The 15,761-nt window shown below is 36.9% G+C and overlaps 1 protein-coding gene across 6 annotated transcripts in view; it reads right to left on the minus strand.

The window, feature by feature from the left end:
- LOC140927971 (E3 ubiquitin-protein ligase Su(dx)-like) overlaps positions 1-15,193 on the minus strand; it is a 58,436-nt gene extending 43,243 nt beyond the window's left edge. For 4 of the 6 annotated variants that reach the window (XM_073377678.1, XM_073377676.1, XM_073377679.1 and 1 more), the window contains exons 1-4: positions 9,063-9,192; positions 8,487-8,595; positions 7,032-7,156; positions 4,732-4,948 (exon numbers count right to left, since the gene is read on the minus strand). In XM_073377678.1, coding sequence (XP_073233779.1) covers positions 4,732-4,948; positions 7,032-7,156; positions 8,487-8,595; positions 9,063-9,177 — 566 coding nt within the window. In that variant the 5' untranslated portion in view covers positions 9,178-9,192. Of the gene's footprint in view, positions 1-4,731; positions 4,949-7,031; positions 7,157-8,486; positions 8,596-9,062; positions 9,193-9,253; positions 9,293-11,130; positions 11,157-12,565; positions 12,617-15,079 lie in introns of those variants that run through there. The other 2 variants (XM_073377680.1, XM_073377677.1) reach the window with 1 other exon arrangement.
- Between the last annotated feature and the right edge of the window lie 568 nt (positions 15,194-15,761).

Here is a 15,761-nt window from a genome sequence, read left to right on the forward strand (position 1 = left end):
TACAGCTGAAAATTTACAGGCTACCTAATTTTAATATGCTCTTTCAGCTTGTACTAACAACATTTTTCAAAAGCGAACTGTTTTCATGTTTACTGAAAGTTGATCATGTGATCAACTAATGCAAAGGCTTATTCAGTTCAATTATGATCCATGATTTAACAGTCAATGTCCCCTAAGCTCCAGTCACTGGAAGTATGTTGACGACCTAACAATATCAGAGGTTGTCACAGTGGGTGTTACATCTTCCCTGCAATCCAATCTTGACATCACCTCTCAGTGTTCATCACAAGAAAGATGAACCTACACCTGAAGAAGTGCAAGGAGATGACGATTACTACTCTCCAAACTAGTAGACCTGACCTTCCATGACTTCTTATCAACAATCTTCCCAGGGTGCAAAGAAAGTCATTTTTCACAGCTTGCCATTTGGGCAAGCTGAGGCTAGCATATATTAGCCCAAATGTCATTTCAAAAAGCCCCAAAAACGTTTTGATGAGCAGAATTGATTTGACGGTTCTTCCGTAAATTGAATTCCTCAAAAAACTTCACTTGCCCTTTGGGCAAGTTAAGAACAGAATTCACTAGCCCGAAAGCAAATCCACTAGCCCCGGGCTATCGGACACTACTTTCTTTGCACACTGCTTCCTCTGGAAAATGTGCCCTCCAATAACGTACTCGGGCTTACATCGTTGACACCCTTAAGTGAAATGACAATATCAACAAAATAGGTACCAAGGTGTCTTTACATTCTTAGGGTTCTGAAACAGGCTGGGATCCCCTCTAGTGACCTCCTCAATGTCTACTTTGCATTGATACGCTCAGTTCGGAAATACTGTTGTGTCCTGTGGTCAAACAGCCAACCTGTCAATCTAAGTGACAAGGTCGAGCAAGTCCAGAAAAGGGCATTACATATCTTATTCCCCAATACCCACTATACTGACACTTTCTTGACATATTGACTTGTGACTTAGGGTGTGGCATAGCATCTGTGACCACCCAGAATCATGCCTGCACTACTTATTGCCTACCTTGTGTGCTGAGAGCTAGCCTTACAATTTACGCTCTAGTAAGGGAACGCGTCCAAATATTGGCATTGGGTCACACCGATGCCGATCAATTGGGTACCAATTTTTTCTGATTCTGTTGATGTTTCGACCCGATATTATCGGTACCGAATGAAACGGAATCGGCAACGAGTTTCAATTCTTTATCAGGCCAATTAACATAGGTCATCAAAAATATCTAGCAGCTCAAATAACCCGTCACAAAAACAAAAGTAAAAGCGTGAATGACTGTTTTTCGATGCACAAACACGTTAAATTTCCCATTTAAATGTTGTAGACCAGCAGATAAAGTGTTTCTTCTAATTATTAACATTATCTTTCTTATAAATGTGTCTTGTTTCAAATGAAATTTAACGTCAAGGTTTCGAACATGTGTTCGTATTTCCTATGACAGAGTATGACCAGAAAAGATTAAATTTGTGGAACAAAATGGGCATGAGAAGAAACAGCAGGTCATTCAACAACGCTAAAGAGCATCTTTTGAGTGAAAGATGGCGCAATGTTCATTGCAAGTGTACGATCTCAAAATGATAATTTTAAAATAGCTTGGGCCCGTGCTAACCGGAACCCAAAATGCATAATTATAAGAATCTTTGGAGGAATAAACAGTTTAGGACTTTAAGCGAAAAAAATAAAAAGAAGTCAGAACATCCATGACCAAAATGCAAATACTGTTACCATGTTGTGTACTTTAACTTTTTAAATTGCCACAGGAGAGAAGAGGACATCGTCTGAGAATCAGGCTGCAAGTTGTTTATTGGTTGCATGAACTCAAAAAAGTGACTGAAGGAGGCGTTCAACTGGTTTTCTCTTTTCCCTATTAAATTTAGTCAAACTTACCGGATGTATGCAGAGTTTGTGTCAGTTGAACACTCCGGTAAAAATGGTTCTGATTTTTCTTGAGTCAAGGGCAAATTTTCCTAAGTGCTGAGAGTGCAAAGCAATTTCACGTGGCACCATGCTCAAGCTCACAAAACAGCTAAGTTGCCATTCTCTCTTTGGTAGCTCCTGTATGAAACTTCGTTCCATGTCTTCCGTGACTCACGAGTGTGGGAATCTTTCAGTTCTTTTGCTAATTCCCTGGAGACAATCTAAGGCCGTAATCTAATTGGTTACAGGTATTTTTTGCCTCAGATCGCATTGCACCTTTCGTTTACGATCGTTGAATGAAAGACGCAAATTTTCGTAAAAGTTTATCCCGTGGTTTTATATTATCCATTGTTCTGCTCTCGCTCTGCTCGCTAGAAAACCCATGAGGCCTACTTGTAGCAAGTCTATGCATCCAGTTGTGTTTTGAGAAAGTGAGTTCTGGTTCTGTTTTTGGATTGATTGTTAGAAAGTATTGAGTAAAGAACACACTACTCAGTATGGTGTTTTGTTTGCTATGTATCAACAAAGAACAGTGGTGTTTGCGTCATAATATTTACACATGTAACTCCTTTTTTCGGTAACTCCTTTTCATTTTCATAGCATAAATTTTATGGGGTAGAGTGGTGTTTGCGACTGACTGAAGGAAATACCTCTGCAAAAGGTCGAAAAGCATGTGTAGGCGCGCATCAAATCAACAAACTTGAAACACAACACACAGGAACATACAATATTGTTATTTGTTATGGATCAGTAGGAAAAAGGTACAGTCGATAGAAATTACTTTGGAGTGAAACGACTCTTTCATCATTTGGTTTCGTCACACGCTTCATTTCATATCAGGTAACATAATATAATATGACGATGACACATATGAACATCAGAATGTCAATTGGCTCTGATTGAATCAGCAAAGTTCTTATCATAATCGGAAACGACAACTGGTGCCTACAGATCGGTACCAATTCCGAACTATCGGAAAATTAATCGGGTCCATTTCCCATGATCGGGTTCCCTACCAATATTTGGACGCGCTCTCTAACAACTCAGTCCTACCAAAGTGCTGTACGGCAAGATATACAAGTAGCTTTTTCCCCACCCTCGAATATGAGCTCACCCTTTAAACAACAGTGTGATATTTTATACAAGTATATTATTTTTGGCGTTATTGTAACCCAGTCCCAGAATCAGAAATTGTAAACTTTTTACCTTATTTTGTAAACTAACCTGACATCAGGCCCAATTTTAGTGGTTCTCATACATTCTCTCTAACAGCCAGCGCTAAAATTGGGCGTGATACAAACTCTCTCACGTTTGTGCTTGTTACGGCCAGATTTTGGCCGTAACGCTGATTGGCTGTTAGAACAATGCCACAAGATCTGATTGGCTGTCGGAAACGCCAGAAGTTGAAAGTGCTTATTCCTCTCGTGGTTGTTTTTGTGAATGATTTCGAAGAGAAAGGTCGATTTTGCCGTCTTTTTTATCGTTTGATGGTGTTATGGTAGGAAAATATGCCTTAATATGTACCATGGAAATTCAGAAAATTCATGTGGTTGTTCATATCTTCTCTGGATTTGCTTTATTTATGGAACTAATGTAAGTGAATTTGAAACGTGTATGCTGAATAGAAGATGTCTGTTTAATGAAGGGCCAGTTAATAGAGATTTGACAACAGCGTGTTGGATTTCAACCTAGATATGTTGTAGGTCACTCATCAGTCAGTCCAATTATTTGTAGGTTAGTTTTTTATCTTATATCAATTTGATCAATAACCTAGGTAAATATTTGGAACTGAGACAAAGTAAATATGCTGACCTAAGTCAGTATGCTCTAACCTACAGTCATAGCCAAAAAGTGTTGGAAAGGTTAACACTTTTCATTTAAATTTAGAGATTTTTTACACATGTAGAAAGCCAGTTTTCACTTGCAGCACAAGCACATGGGCAAGCATAAGATTATAGTGTCAAGTGAAATCAAAGACACAGACACAAAAAACTAATGTTTTTAACCTGTTAAACCATTCACTACTGACCTGCCCTAACCGGGTGAGCACAATTTACTGAGTCCAACAGGCCAGAAAAAAAAAACACAAGAAACCTTGAAAATTTGACCAGAAAATTTCCCTGCAAATCTTGTTCTACAACCAACTTGCACAAGTAACATTCACATCATATCTTAAACTCCTTAAAGTTTTTCCTCAAAATGTTTCCCGCCTAGTAAATGCATGCGCCTAGCGAAAAAAAAGATAATAATGAAAAAAGGCAATCATACAGTAAAACTTGATACTGTTGTGTCACTTTTTAAGCCAAAGACTGTCTCAAAATTCTCCCCTCTGCACATGCCTGAACTTCAAAAGCTGATATTTTAGCATCAGAGGACAAGGCCCCAAAAGACTGTTCTGGTGAATCAATTTGCTCTGATGCTGCCGCTCAAAACACCAGCTTCTCTATCTCCCTGTGGTGGTCAATCTTCCTTATCAACTCAATTGATAAACCAAATCTTTACACTGCCATATTCTAAAACCTTAGTTCTGTGCTGTTTGTTGAACTCCACTGAACAATACTGGATTGAATTAAATTTTCCATTGCTAAACTTTCGAAAACAATCAGTGTAGAAAAAAGTTGAAACGATTCCTACTCCAATTTGTGGCTTTCCGCAAGATTACATAAACAAACACCTTTCTATTAAGTGGCTTAAAGTGTTTACAAACCATTAGACAACCATTTAAATGTCCTTTAAGAGAGCATATAGTAATATATTATTATATAAAGTTTAAAAGACAGTAAATGAAAATACTAACTGTTGAGTTTGTCGTGATGGTGTACCACCATTAACTGGGAGTGTGTTTGCTGTAGAAGGGCCATTGGAAACGGGTGTTGGTGTTTGATGTGGTAGCCTTCGAGGAAAGTGTCTCATATTCACACTCATTCCATCAAGCATAACTTCCAGCACACCTGTTTGACATGGTGTGCCATTTTTGTCCAGGAGAATATTCACTTTTAAATTATGTCTATTCACTGCAAAAGAAATAGAAATTCAATAGATATTCCAATAAATAAATCAATCCTTGTTCCCTTACAGCTTCTATTTGCACCCTCAAAAGTAAATGCAAATTCTGATCACACCAAGTCTTTAGGTTACTGGATAACTTAAGGGGTGTCTTTCATGAAAGGGGATGTGATAAGTTAATACCTACATTGTACAACGTATAACCCTATATCAAATAATTTAAGGTGACTCAATCCTGTTATTTTGTGAGGGTACCATCATACTTTGAAGCTCTCTGTTATCCCCACCTTTACTTTGATCGTAACTGTAACATATAGCATGGATAACATATAGATCAATCTACAATATACAGCGTAAAATTTTTGGCGATCGGAGTAAATGTCATGTGGTGCCACGCCTCTTTGGGGTCTGAGTCGAAATTCTGCTGTTGCCGGCATTTTTTTGTGAAAATCTCTTGGCTACACATAGTTTGCATTAGTGCCTTGCGTTGAACAGAGTTTCACCAAAATCACAAAGACCCAATGTGAGAAATTCAGCGGTTTCCAAAGTTAGGTCATAATTTATGTGAAAATGATAAGCAAATTTTAAACGATTATATCTAATAAACTATGAGATTTACCCCTTTATTTTGGGGATCTTTATAACAGATGGGTCCTTGCAAGTCAGCAAAAGGCTTTAGGGCCTTGTAAATGCGTGCGATTTCTAGCAATGCAAACACATAGAAATTATAGTTTTAGCTATTTGTTGACATTTGACAGCATTTAAGAGTCCTTCTCACGAAAAAAGCATTGTCTTAAAAACATGTAGTTTTTGTCCTTCAAATTTTTTCAGGGCCACAACTGATTAACTAACTACCTGGATTCTGAATTTCATGGTCATTGAAAAACTGTGACATTATCTTTTATAAGTCCAAACTTGAATAAACATTGAAGATTTTTAGCATTTTGGCTGAGTTTGTGCTTTGGGAGTTGTCTATTGTTTCTAGTCTGTCATGATACAGCATTCTTGTTCAGCACGCGTGCAATGACAACTCTTGCCTGGCTTCCAAATGCTCACCAAGATATGATAAGTTAGTATGAGAAAATAGAAGGGATTCCCGTCACGTAACGTCTCCAGCCAGCTGAGTGTACATCATGCAGAGAATTGAAAACTCTAAAGAAAATGGCTGGGGTGTTGAATGCTATTCGGGTGAGAGAAGAAGTTCATGGAGAAGAGATTGTGTAGCATTTCTTGATTTTTTGGCAAAGACACAAGAAGTAAGTTAATTTATTAAAAGTCGTGAGTTAAACCTATACATATCACGCAATCGCCTGTCTCACCATACCAAAATTATCATATCTCGGTGACCATTCGGAAGTCAGCCAGGTCTTTTTGGTAAAACTCTGTTCAACACAAGGCACTAACGCGAACTATATGTAGCTGAGAGATTTTCACGAAAAATTGCTGTCAACAGCAGGATTTCTACTCAGACCCCAAAGAGGCGTGGCAATATAACCACATGACATTTACGCCGATCGACAAAAATTTTATGCTGTATTGTAGATTGATCTATATGTTATCCATGCTATATGTTAGACTTACAATCAAAGTAAAGTTGGGGATATCAGAGATCTTCAAAGTAGGATGGTACCCTCACAAAATAACTGGGTGAAGACACCTTAATTAGCTAAAAGTATTTAACAAACAAACCATTTTTTTAAAAAAAATTACACTTTCAATTTTTAAATGATTTTTCAATGTGTGCATCTAAATCAGCCTCTGAAAGCTAAAAATGACAGCAATTTTTGTTTTTCACTTATCTGATTTGTTCTAGTCTAGTCTGCTCAAAAGTTCAAATGTGCCAGGGTTCTGCTATTGTTAAATCAGATGAAAAGTTACAGGACAATTTGGAAATACATGTAGGACTAAAAAAGAGAACAGTAACCTTGAGTCCTTCATGTACAATCCTTACAGTAACAGTGTTAAGAACGACAAGAAACACATTGACAGTGGCATGCCACTTAAAAAAAAGAGATAATACTATATCCATTCACTGAAAAAGAATGCATCATTTATTTCATTCTTAATTCCTCTTTGCAAGGAGAAACATACATTTTCCATGGTTTGTATGCAGCACATCGTTTAACTGAATCTTTGCTGATCCTAATGGAACATCACTCTTGAGAGAAAATTTGTTGTTGACTTCTAGTTCTAAAAGACTATAAGGTGTCACAAGGCTGAAAATAAAGAACATGGTACAAAATATTCTTCAATTATTGCTCTGCATTTGTTAATCCAATAATTAAGATACAAAACATAAGGAATGAATGTTTTTACATCTAATATATTCAAATGCAATTTTATGGTCCTGACTGTAATTTGACTTGCCAGTGACTGTAGTTAGTCCTTTTTAAAGCATGAATGAAGTCAACACCTTTATTGTAGTCTCAAAATTAAGGGCTGAATCACCAACGCTAAAAATAATTGATGTGGAGCAGTGTTCAATCTACACTGTGTTTTTGCATCATTGATGCGAGACATTCTATTTTGACGCAAAATGAAATTATGGCGGAGTAATACTGATACAAAAAAACGTTACTTCATACAGTTTGTACATAAGCAATTCAAAAGCATCAGGCAATAATAAAAGTAAATTTTAAAAAAAGTGTGCTTACAAGCCTGAAATGAACACGCAAAATGACCGTCATTTCATTTCCATGCAATTCCGAGAGAGACTGGCGCATAAATTTTGATGTTCGGCGTACGTTGCCTTGCAGATCTTTCATGCTGTGTTTGTTGATCTTTGTTGAATTAGTTTGTTCTTTTTTTTCCTTTCATTATGAAGTGACAACAAAAACTAAATTCGTTTTTTTACGCAAAAGAGAATAGCAGTTGAACCTGAAAAACATGAAGATGGGCTGGATAAGGATGGCCATGAAGCTGGAGAAGTCAGTTTGTTGAGTCAACCTCCAAAACTTCATGAGCCAACAATGACGTCAGTTGTTAAAAACTCCAAAATCATAGTTTTAACCAGACCATTTATGAAATGACCCAATTCAAAATACCACGTGGGACATACATGTATGACCCACTTCGACAAATTTCTAGATTGAACACTTGTGGAGGATCTATTTAAGGGGTAAAAATGTTTCACAGTTTATGTCATTCTTCAATATTTACAGTTCACGAACAAGGATATTAACCACAAACCTAAAAAACAAAATGTGATCAAAACCCAGATCTAGCCCAACCCAAGCTATTTCCCGAAAAGCGAAAAGCTCCACTGTAACTTCATCTACATGTAATAATACAAGGGAAATAAACAATTTTCAGCAAATTCATGAAACACCCTTGCAGTTTCTGATAAAATTATTTCCCTGAAACAAATTGCTTTAATTTGTGGTTAGTGAAGTTACTCAAGTGACCAATAGTTACTATTGGTAAAGGCTAATTTCCTACCCTGAATGAGAGCGAACTACATGTAGTTTTGTTCAATTCAGGAAGAACCATCAATGGCAGTGCCTTCAAACTATTTTGTATAACAAGCTGACATGACGTGGAACTTACATTGTAAACTCCTCTTCCCATACTGGTTCCCATGTCTTTTTGGCTGGCTCAGTTTTTTTGGAAGGTTGTTTGCCATCAACCACAAGTTTTACATATGGATCCCCTTTTGCTAAACAAAAAGATCAGCATATTTTATGAGTACATGTACATGTACATGTACAAACTAACAACAGTCAAGTAACAACAAGCTTTAGACCACGACAACATCAAACTTTTCTTAGTGTCACTACTGTCTGCTCTGTGAAAGGATGTCAAGTGCTCAAAATAATTTTTGGATGGTGGTTTGTTTGGTCAAAGAAATTTTTGCTTAGTCAAACCTCGTTTATGAGTGGTTAAAACAAAGAACAAAAATTACCCAATGACAGTCAGTAAGCCCAAAATAATCATTTACTTGATCTAGTCACTGCAGACTGTTTAAAAGGTAGCTTGATAGACAAACTTTACCAAAGATAGTCTCTGGTCTCTGTTTTGACATTAAACTCAAAATAGGGAGCACTGCATGTGGCAAACATTACTAGTAATTAGTAAAAGTGATGGCCACGCCACTTACATTGTTGAGACCGGCAAAAACCTTACCATGCAACTGACTGAACACAAATGAGCGCCAAGAAATGGTGAGGTCAACAATCACATTGCTGATAACCATTATTTGTACAGATGAACCATCAAATCGACTGGGACTCTGCAACATGCCGTACTTATTCTACAGACTAATAACCAAAGAGAATGGCCTGGTGTTACCAGTCCTTATGGTTTTTTCCACTTACCAAACCAGCCTGACTGTTCCTTTAATGAAGCTTTCAAGACTGGAAAGAATCGAGGGTCATATTAGTCATACAAAACATTAAAATTCTAGTACATCACACAGGATATTCAGTATATTCAGCATATTCATGAAATTCTTTTCAATAAAATTCATTTATGTACATATTCATGACTAAAATCACCATACTTGACTCTTTTTGGAGTTCTGTTTCTTTTGCATCCACCTTAAGAGCATGTGGTTTAGGAAATATTTAATTTTTGATTAAAAACAAAGATGGTCACAAAAGGGCCATTTCATCCTCGGAGACCCAGGGGCAGATAGTGGGGGCGAGGGAAAGTCTAAACGGGCCGAAAAATATGGCACGAAGAAAAGTAAAGAACAGCGAGAAGAGCCCCTGGAGACAATGTCTTACGAGACCAGTTCCAAACGGTCGCTGCCGTTCTGCCTTTTGATTGGGCAGAAAAACACAAAAGACATTGTCCCCAGGGGCTCTTCGTGCCATCCTTCTCTTTTGTTCGTGCCACATTTTTCCACCTGTTTAGACTTTCCCTCCCGCCCAGTATCTGCCCCTGGGTCTCCGAGGATGAGGCCATTTATACGAAGAAAAATAAGACACATCTTACATAAGACGCGTCTCATAAACGGCACATTTCGTCTATAATAAGACGTGACTTAGCTAAGACACATCTCATTTTAGAACACCTGTTCTTAGATAAGATGGACTTAGCTAAGATGAGACAAAAATCCGTATAAATGACCTTCGTGTCTGTTACGCGGGTAATCTTTTAGAGCACGGGTAGCTTGCAAACTAAACTGAACGCAGGGTTGTCGGAACAGCAGCAAGAAGATTTATTCCAAAATGAACGTAGTTTCCACGAAGTAAAACTCCACAACAGCACGTAACTTGATAAACTTACACGGCCGCCGCCAACTTCAATTAACTTGATAAATTTACACGGCCACCACCAACTTCAATTAACTTGATAAATTTACACGGCCTCCGCCAACTTGAACTTTCCAAATAGTCTAATTATAGAAAGATTACAAATATACCGATTTAGAAACGCTTACGCAATATCCTAAAATAAACAAACTGATGAACTCTCGCGAAGCTTCTAGATAGTCACACTAGTCACGCAATACAATTTTTCGTAACAGTGTCTTACATAAGTTCTGAATGCACAGTATGCATGCATTAATTATTAATGGGAAAATTTTTGCTTGTCCCATGGCAGACTGGCAAGATACTGGCAGTTTTTTTGTTTCTTTTGTGTGTGTGTTTTTTGCGTGATTATTGAAATGCTGTGTGGTCACTGAACTGATTGTCTTTTCTGAACTATACACATAAAACACACCAACAAAAAAAAGAGAGCATTTTTTTATAATTCTGCAGCAAAAGAGGGTTTTTGTCATAAGAGAAAACTCCTCCATTTTCATTAAAAAGCTCTTCAAAATATTGCCTCTGTGGCAAATCGTAACATGACGCGATAACTTTGAAACACGTGCCATGTTGGATTGCCGTTGCTACGTGCAACATTTAGATGAACACGAGTCAAGAACAGAAATAAGACGCGAACCATTTATACGAGCTGTTTTCATTTTAGAGAAGACATGCTCATAAAAATGGTACAGTTCACATCTTATGTTACACACATCTTATTTTTCCTTGTATAAATGGCCCTAGTGAAAAAAAAGCCAGTTGTAAATGCACAGGTTTTCATGTCCCTTTCAAATTTAACATTCTGGTAATGAAAAAACATGGCCTGACACTAAGAATCACTGAAACATCAAACCAACCACATGATAAAAATTCAAATGATTTTACTCAGATTTAGTATGTTTACTTCAGAAGTTCAAATCTTATTCAGTTCTACTTACTTGTAAATTTAAGCTGTGAAAGTTGGCTGTTAAAAAAGAGTAACTATTATTAGTAAAGCAAAATAAATTGTTGGTTTTTACAACTCATTCCATACTAAACAAGCTGCTCTTGCTTCCTGGATTTTAGTATGTAAGCATCTTTCCTTAACCCATTCGCTCCTGGAGATTTTGCCGAAAAACGCGTTTTTACGCTAGTCGAGTGGTTTTCAGGTCACTGTCGTGCTATAAAGAGCTAAAACTTACCACAAACCGGTTTACAGGTCGTACACTTCGCGGCCTTCTGATCCAGATGCAAAATATCAGCTTGCGAAGTTTGGGTTTAAAAGTGACACAACAGTCTTGACTTTTACTTTTTGCTTTCTCTTCTCCCCTCTTTTTTCGCTTTTCTTGCCTCATTTTTTTTTCTCTTGCTGGGCATTCAGTAGGCTTCATTTTGGTGGGAAGAGTTTTTAGGAAAGCTTTTAGGATCTTAGAATTAGGTGAAAGGAAAGGTAGGTGAGCAATGGAACAAGATTTTCATGGAGATTTTCAGGTCAATGTCACATGGTTTTTTCTTCTTTCTCCAGTGTCCTTGACTGAATTGTGTTCATTCTGGCATGGTTTGAAAGATCTCTTCACTCTGCACAAGTTAGTGAACAAAGTTGTCCTTGACCGTTAAAACTGATGACGTCACAAAGGGTAGAAAGGACGTGGATCCACACGGGCGGTTACAGGCGGTTCAGGGGCGAATGGGTTAATTTTACAGGACCTTACATCATTAATCCTCATCACAACTGCAAATTTTGTATCTTCTCCAAACAATATTAATTTTGATCCCCTTCATCATAGCATATATGCAATACAGTTTTTTTAGATAATAGTAAACAGTGCAAAAGTTGACTCCATCCACTACAGCATAACTATGGAGGGGGACACTGTAAAATTAAGAAAACTGCAAAACCACATAAAAAATGAAAAAATGGTGAAACTGCAATAGAAATAGCCGGCAATTGAAAAATATCAAAGACATGAATGAATAAAAATACCCCTCCAGTTGTCAAATGAACTCGTACACACTTATTGGCGTGCTTGATGTCACACTTAACAAAAACTGACCATTTCATAAATAAACCAACCCAGCAACATGAAAATAATGGAAACATAAGAACAATCTTTTCTTTCTTAAAAAAAAAACACAACAATAAAAACAAAAACTCAACATTCACAAAAGGAAGAATGGTGAGATATGCACGTAAGGATACAAAAAAATACCAGAAAGATAAACCAGACATTGACAAGGGTCAGTTTGATAATAAAACCAAAACAAAAGAAATACTCCTCTCTTTAAGGTATATAAATTTGGTTTTTAAAATATACATGTACAGGACATCTAGTGTCAATTTTGTTCCAAACAGATGCAAGTGAAATCAATCAGTCATTATTTACTAAATATTACCTTGCAGGATTTGGCTGTGTAGGAATGTCAACCATGACACCACTGAGATCACTGTGAAACAGTAAAATAAAAACCCTGTAGAGTATATGTTAACCTAAATGGCCTGAATTTTCGCCATTTTAATTATTTTCCTCAAAGAACATTTTCCTGAGATAATTTCACCTTGACTTGACCTATTGTTTTGATAAAAATGGGGGAATTGTTGGTAATTTCCAGGGCTCTAGTAATATTTTACAGTGCAGTGTTTTTTAGCCATTCCCTGTCCTCTGGATGTCTCTTGGTACTAAGAGTCTCAGTGTTCACAACAGTGGATGCTGCTCAGGGCTGTGCTATAGCAATGCCGGGTGGCTCCTGGCACCCTACTTTAGCTCTTGGACATCTAAGAAATCTTTAGATTTTTTTTACAGCTATCCTATGCTAAGCACACTAAATTTCACAGGTTCAAAGCACTGGCCTCCCTAAAAGTTTTCTTGAGTACAGCCTTGACTCTGAAGAAGACTACCGCATAAGTTGTCAAAATGTCAGTCACTGTCAACAACAACAGTATTATTCAGGACTACGTTCACGCGAATGATCATGTTTCAGTTACTCATGAAATGACTCCCGGGTTCAAACCTTTCAACAATAATAATGATGATGATGATGATGATGATAATAATAATAATAATAATAATAATAATAATAATAAAAATTCTTAGCATTGCACAGTTGTCAGGCATCCTTGGTATTACACATATCTTGTGGAAAGTGTTGTGTTTCTAAACTGTAGGAAAATGGCTGACACATAGCTGATTATACCCAGAAAATACCAGAGAACTAGAGAGGATCACAACATAATAATAATAATAATAATAATAATAATAATAATAATAATAATAATAATAATAATAATAATGGAAACTTTATTTGTGTTTTTGAATGTACAATTAAAAATCTCGCTATGTATAGGCAATTTACAAATGCTGCTTGGGATTAGATTATTAAAAAGAAAAAAAACAAAAAACATAAAACAAAAAAACAAAAACAAAACACAACAAAAGCCAAAAAAAAAAAAATCAAAATTGCATTAAATCTGGGCTATCCCAGTTCCTATTTCTACAACAAAAGATGTAAATAAATGTTGCTCTAATGGCTATATTTATGTCATGTCTAAGAACGTGGAGCATAATAATAATAATAATCCTTAAACAGTGAAGTGTACTGTATTTGGAAATAAGTTGACTGCTCCATTCAGTTATTAGTTTCTGGATATCCCATCAAAACTAAGCTGTTATTTTGATTTGAAGTAAAAAAAGTCTGTAGCTACATGTACATTGTAAGCCAACATGACGGTTCTATAACAAATTCTTATATGGGCAACACAAGTATCAGTTTGTCTAAGACACAACAGGGACCAGACATTTATAATGTTATCTATGTACAGATAGTTGCCACTGGTAGTTGCTACAGCACAGCCCAGCCATAAACAACCAATCCAAATAACAGAGCCACTAACGCACATCAAGTCACAATCACTAATGATCTGCAAAATCTTTACATGTATACCCTACTCATTTAACTAAATGCCATTACATGCTATCATCAATAGTCAACCCAGCTATACTGCTAAAACATGTCACTGAAATGGCTTCCTTTTTTGTATTTATACCTAACAATGGATGGGACAGGGGAATGGGAGGTAACTTACATAATAAAAAGATATTGACTGACACAAACATATCATACAAACGGACAAACAAGCAAATCAGTTGTTAAACTCTACACTCGCAGGTTACTGAATTTTTCTATACTACGTCAATTTTATCAACAATACCTGTCCACTTTCATTTCGATATTCTTTCCTCCACGTTTTTTTTTTGGGTAGAAGTACCCTTCTGTATATTTTTTAAAGTTAACCGTGGAGCACTGCCATTATTTATTGGCGTCAATCAGGCATACTTAAGCGGAAAATTTAGCCCTTCATTTAACCAGAACCGTTTCCAGAAATGCAACTAAAAGGTCGTGAAGAGTGAATTGCCGGGGGTGGTATGTTATTGACCATCTTGCGTTGCAGAGCCATCAGGCCCATCTCAGTCACTATAGAATATCCAGGACTTACAATAAGCTTGCAGTTAAGATGATCAATTGCATGTTTGCCACAAGTTACAAAATCAAATATTGAGGGAACGCAATTGTCACTTATTTACAAAACTTTGCGGTAAGGAAGTAAAATTATTGACTTCAAACTTGTCGAAGCAACATCGTGTTGAACAATTGCTTTTCACCTAAATTACAACATTTAAGATATTGCAAAGTAGATAAAGTCACATCAAGAATCACTAACTAAATAATACGATTAGTGAGAAACACAAGCAGCCCGATAATCCTTCGAGTTACGGCGGAAAGAACATTTTACCACGGTTTTCTAAACCTGATCTCGAAACAACATGGCCACCGCATACTCAATTTTCAAACTCAGTTCTGTTTAAATCAGATCACCGAAATGTAACAACAAATATTTTAGAGATAACTTACCTTCGTCTTACGATCTCATCCTTGTCAAAAGATATACAAAAACAAAAAATCTACATACAACTGAAAACAGCAAAGTCACCAACACAACTCAAGACCGTCTTCGATGGTGTGATCACGTGATATAAGCCTAAATGACGTCACTGCTCTAACTTACCTACGGAGCTTACCCCTCCCCCGCTAGAAAGAAAATTAAATTTGAAACAAATTTCGGTCGGCTTATAATTAAGGCATTACATACCGTAAAATTCGAAAATAAGCCCCTCCATGTATAAGCCCCTCCAAATATAAGCCCCCCAAACGGGTAACGCAAAAAATCCTCCGTTAAATCGCCCCTCCAAATATAAGCCCCCCCGCAGGCTTGTACATGGAAAATTACCCTCAAATACAAAGTAAAACAAAGCAAAATTCCAACTGTAAAGCTAGTCCAATCAATTTAGAAACGCAAATTTCCCTCCGCAAATAAGCCTCTCCGAATATAAGCCCCTCCAAAAATAAGCCCCTCAAAAACGGGCTTAAAGCCCAACCTCGTCCCCAGGGCTTTTCCCTTAAAAAATGGGTGGGGCCACCCACTTTTTAAGGGAAAAGCCCTGGGGACGAGGTTGGCTTAAAGCCCCGGGGCTTATTTTCGGAATTTTACGGTACCCTGCTTAAAAAATAATAATAATTCAATCTTTAATGAGGA

This window comes from Porites lutea, chromosome 2, assembly GCF_958299795.1.
Source record: "Porites lutea chromosome 2, jaPorLute2.1, whole genome shotgun sequence".
Classification (NCBI taxonomy): Eukaryota; Metazoa; Cnidaria; class Anthozoa; order Scleractinia; family Poritidae; genus Porites; species Porites lutea.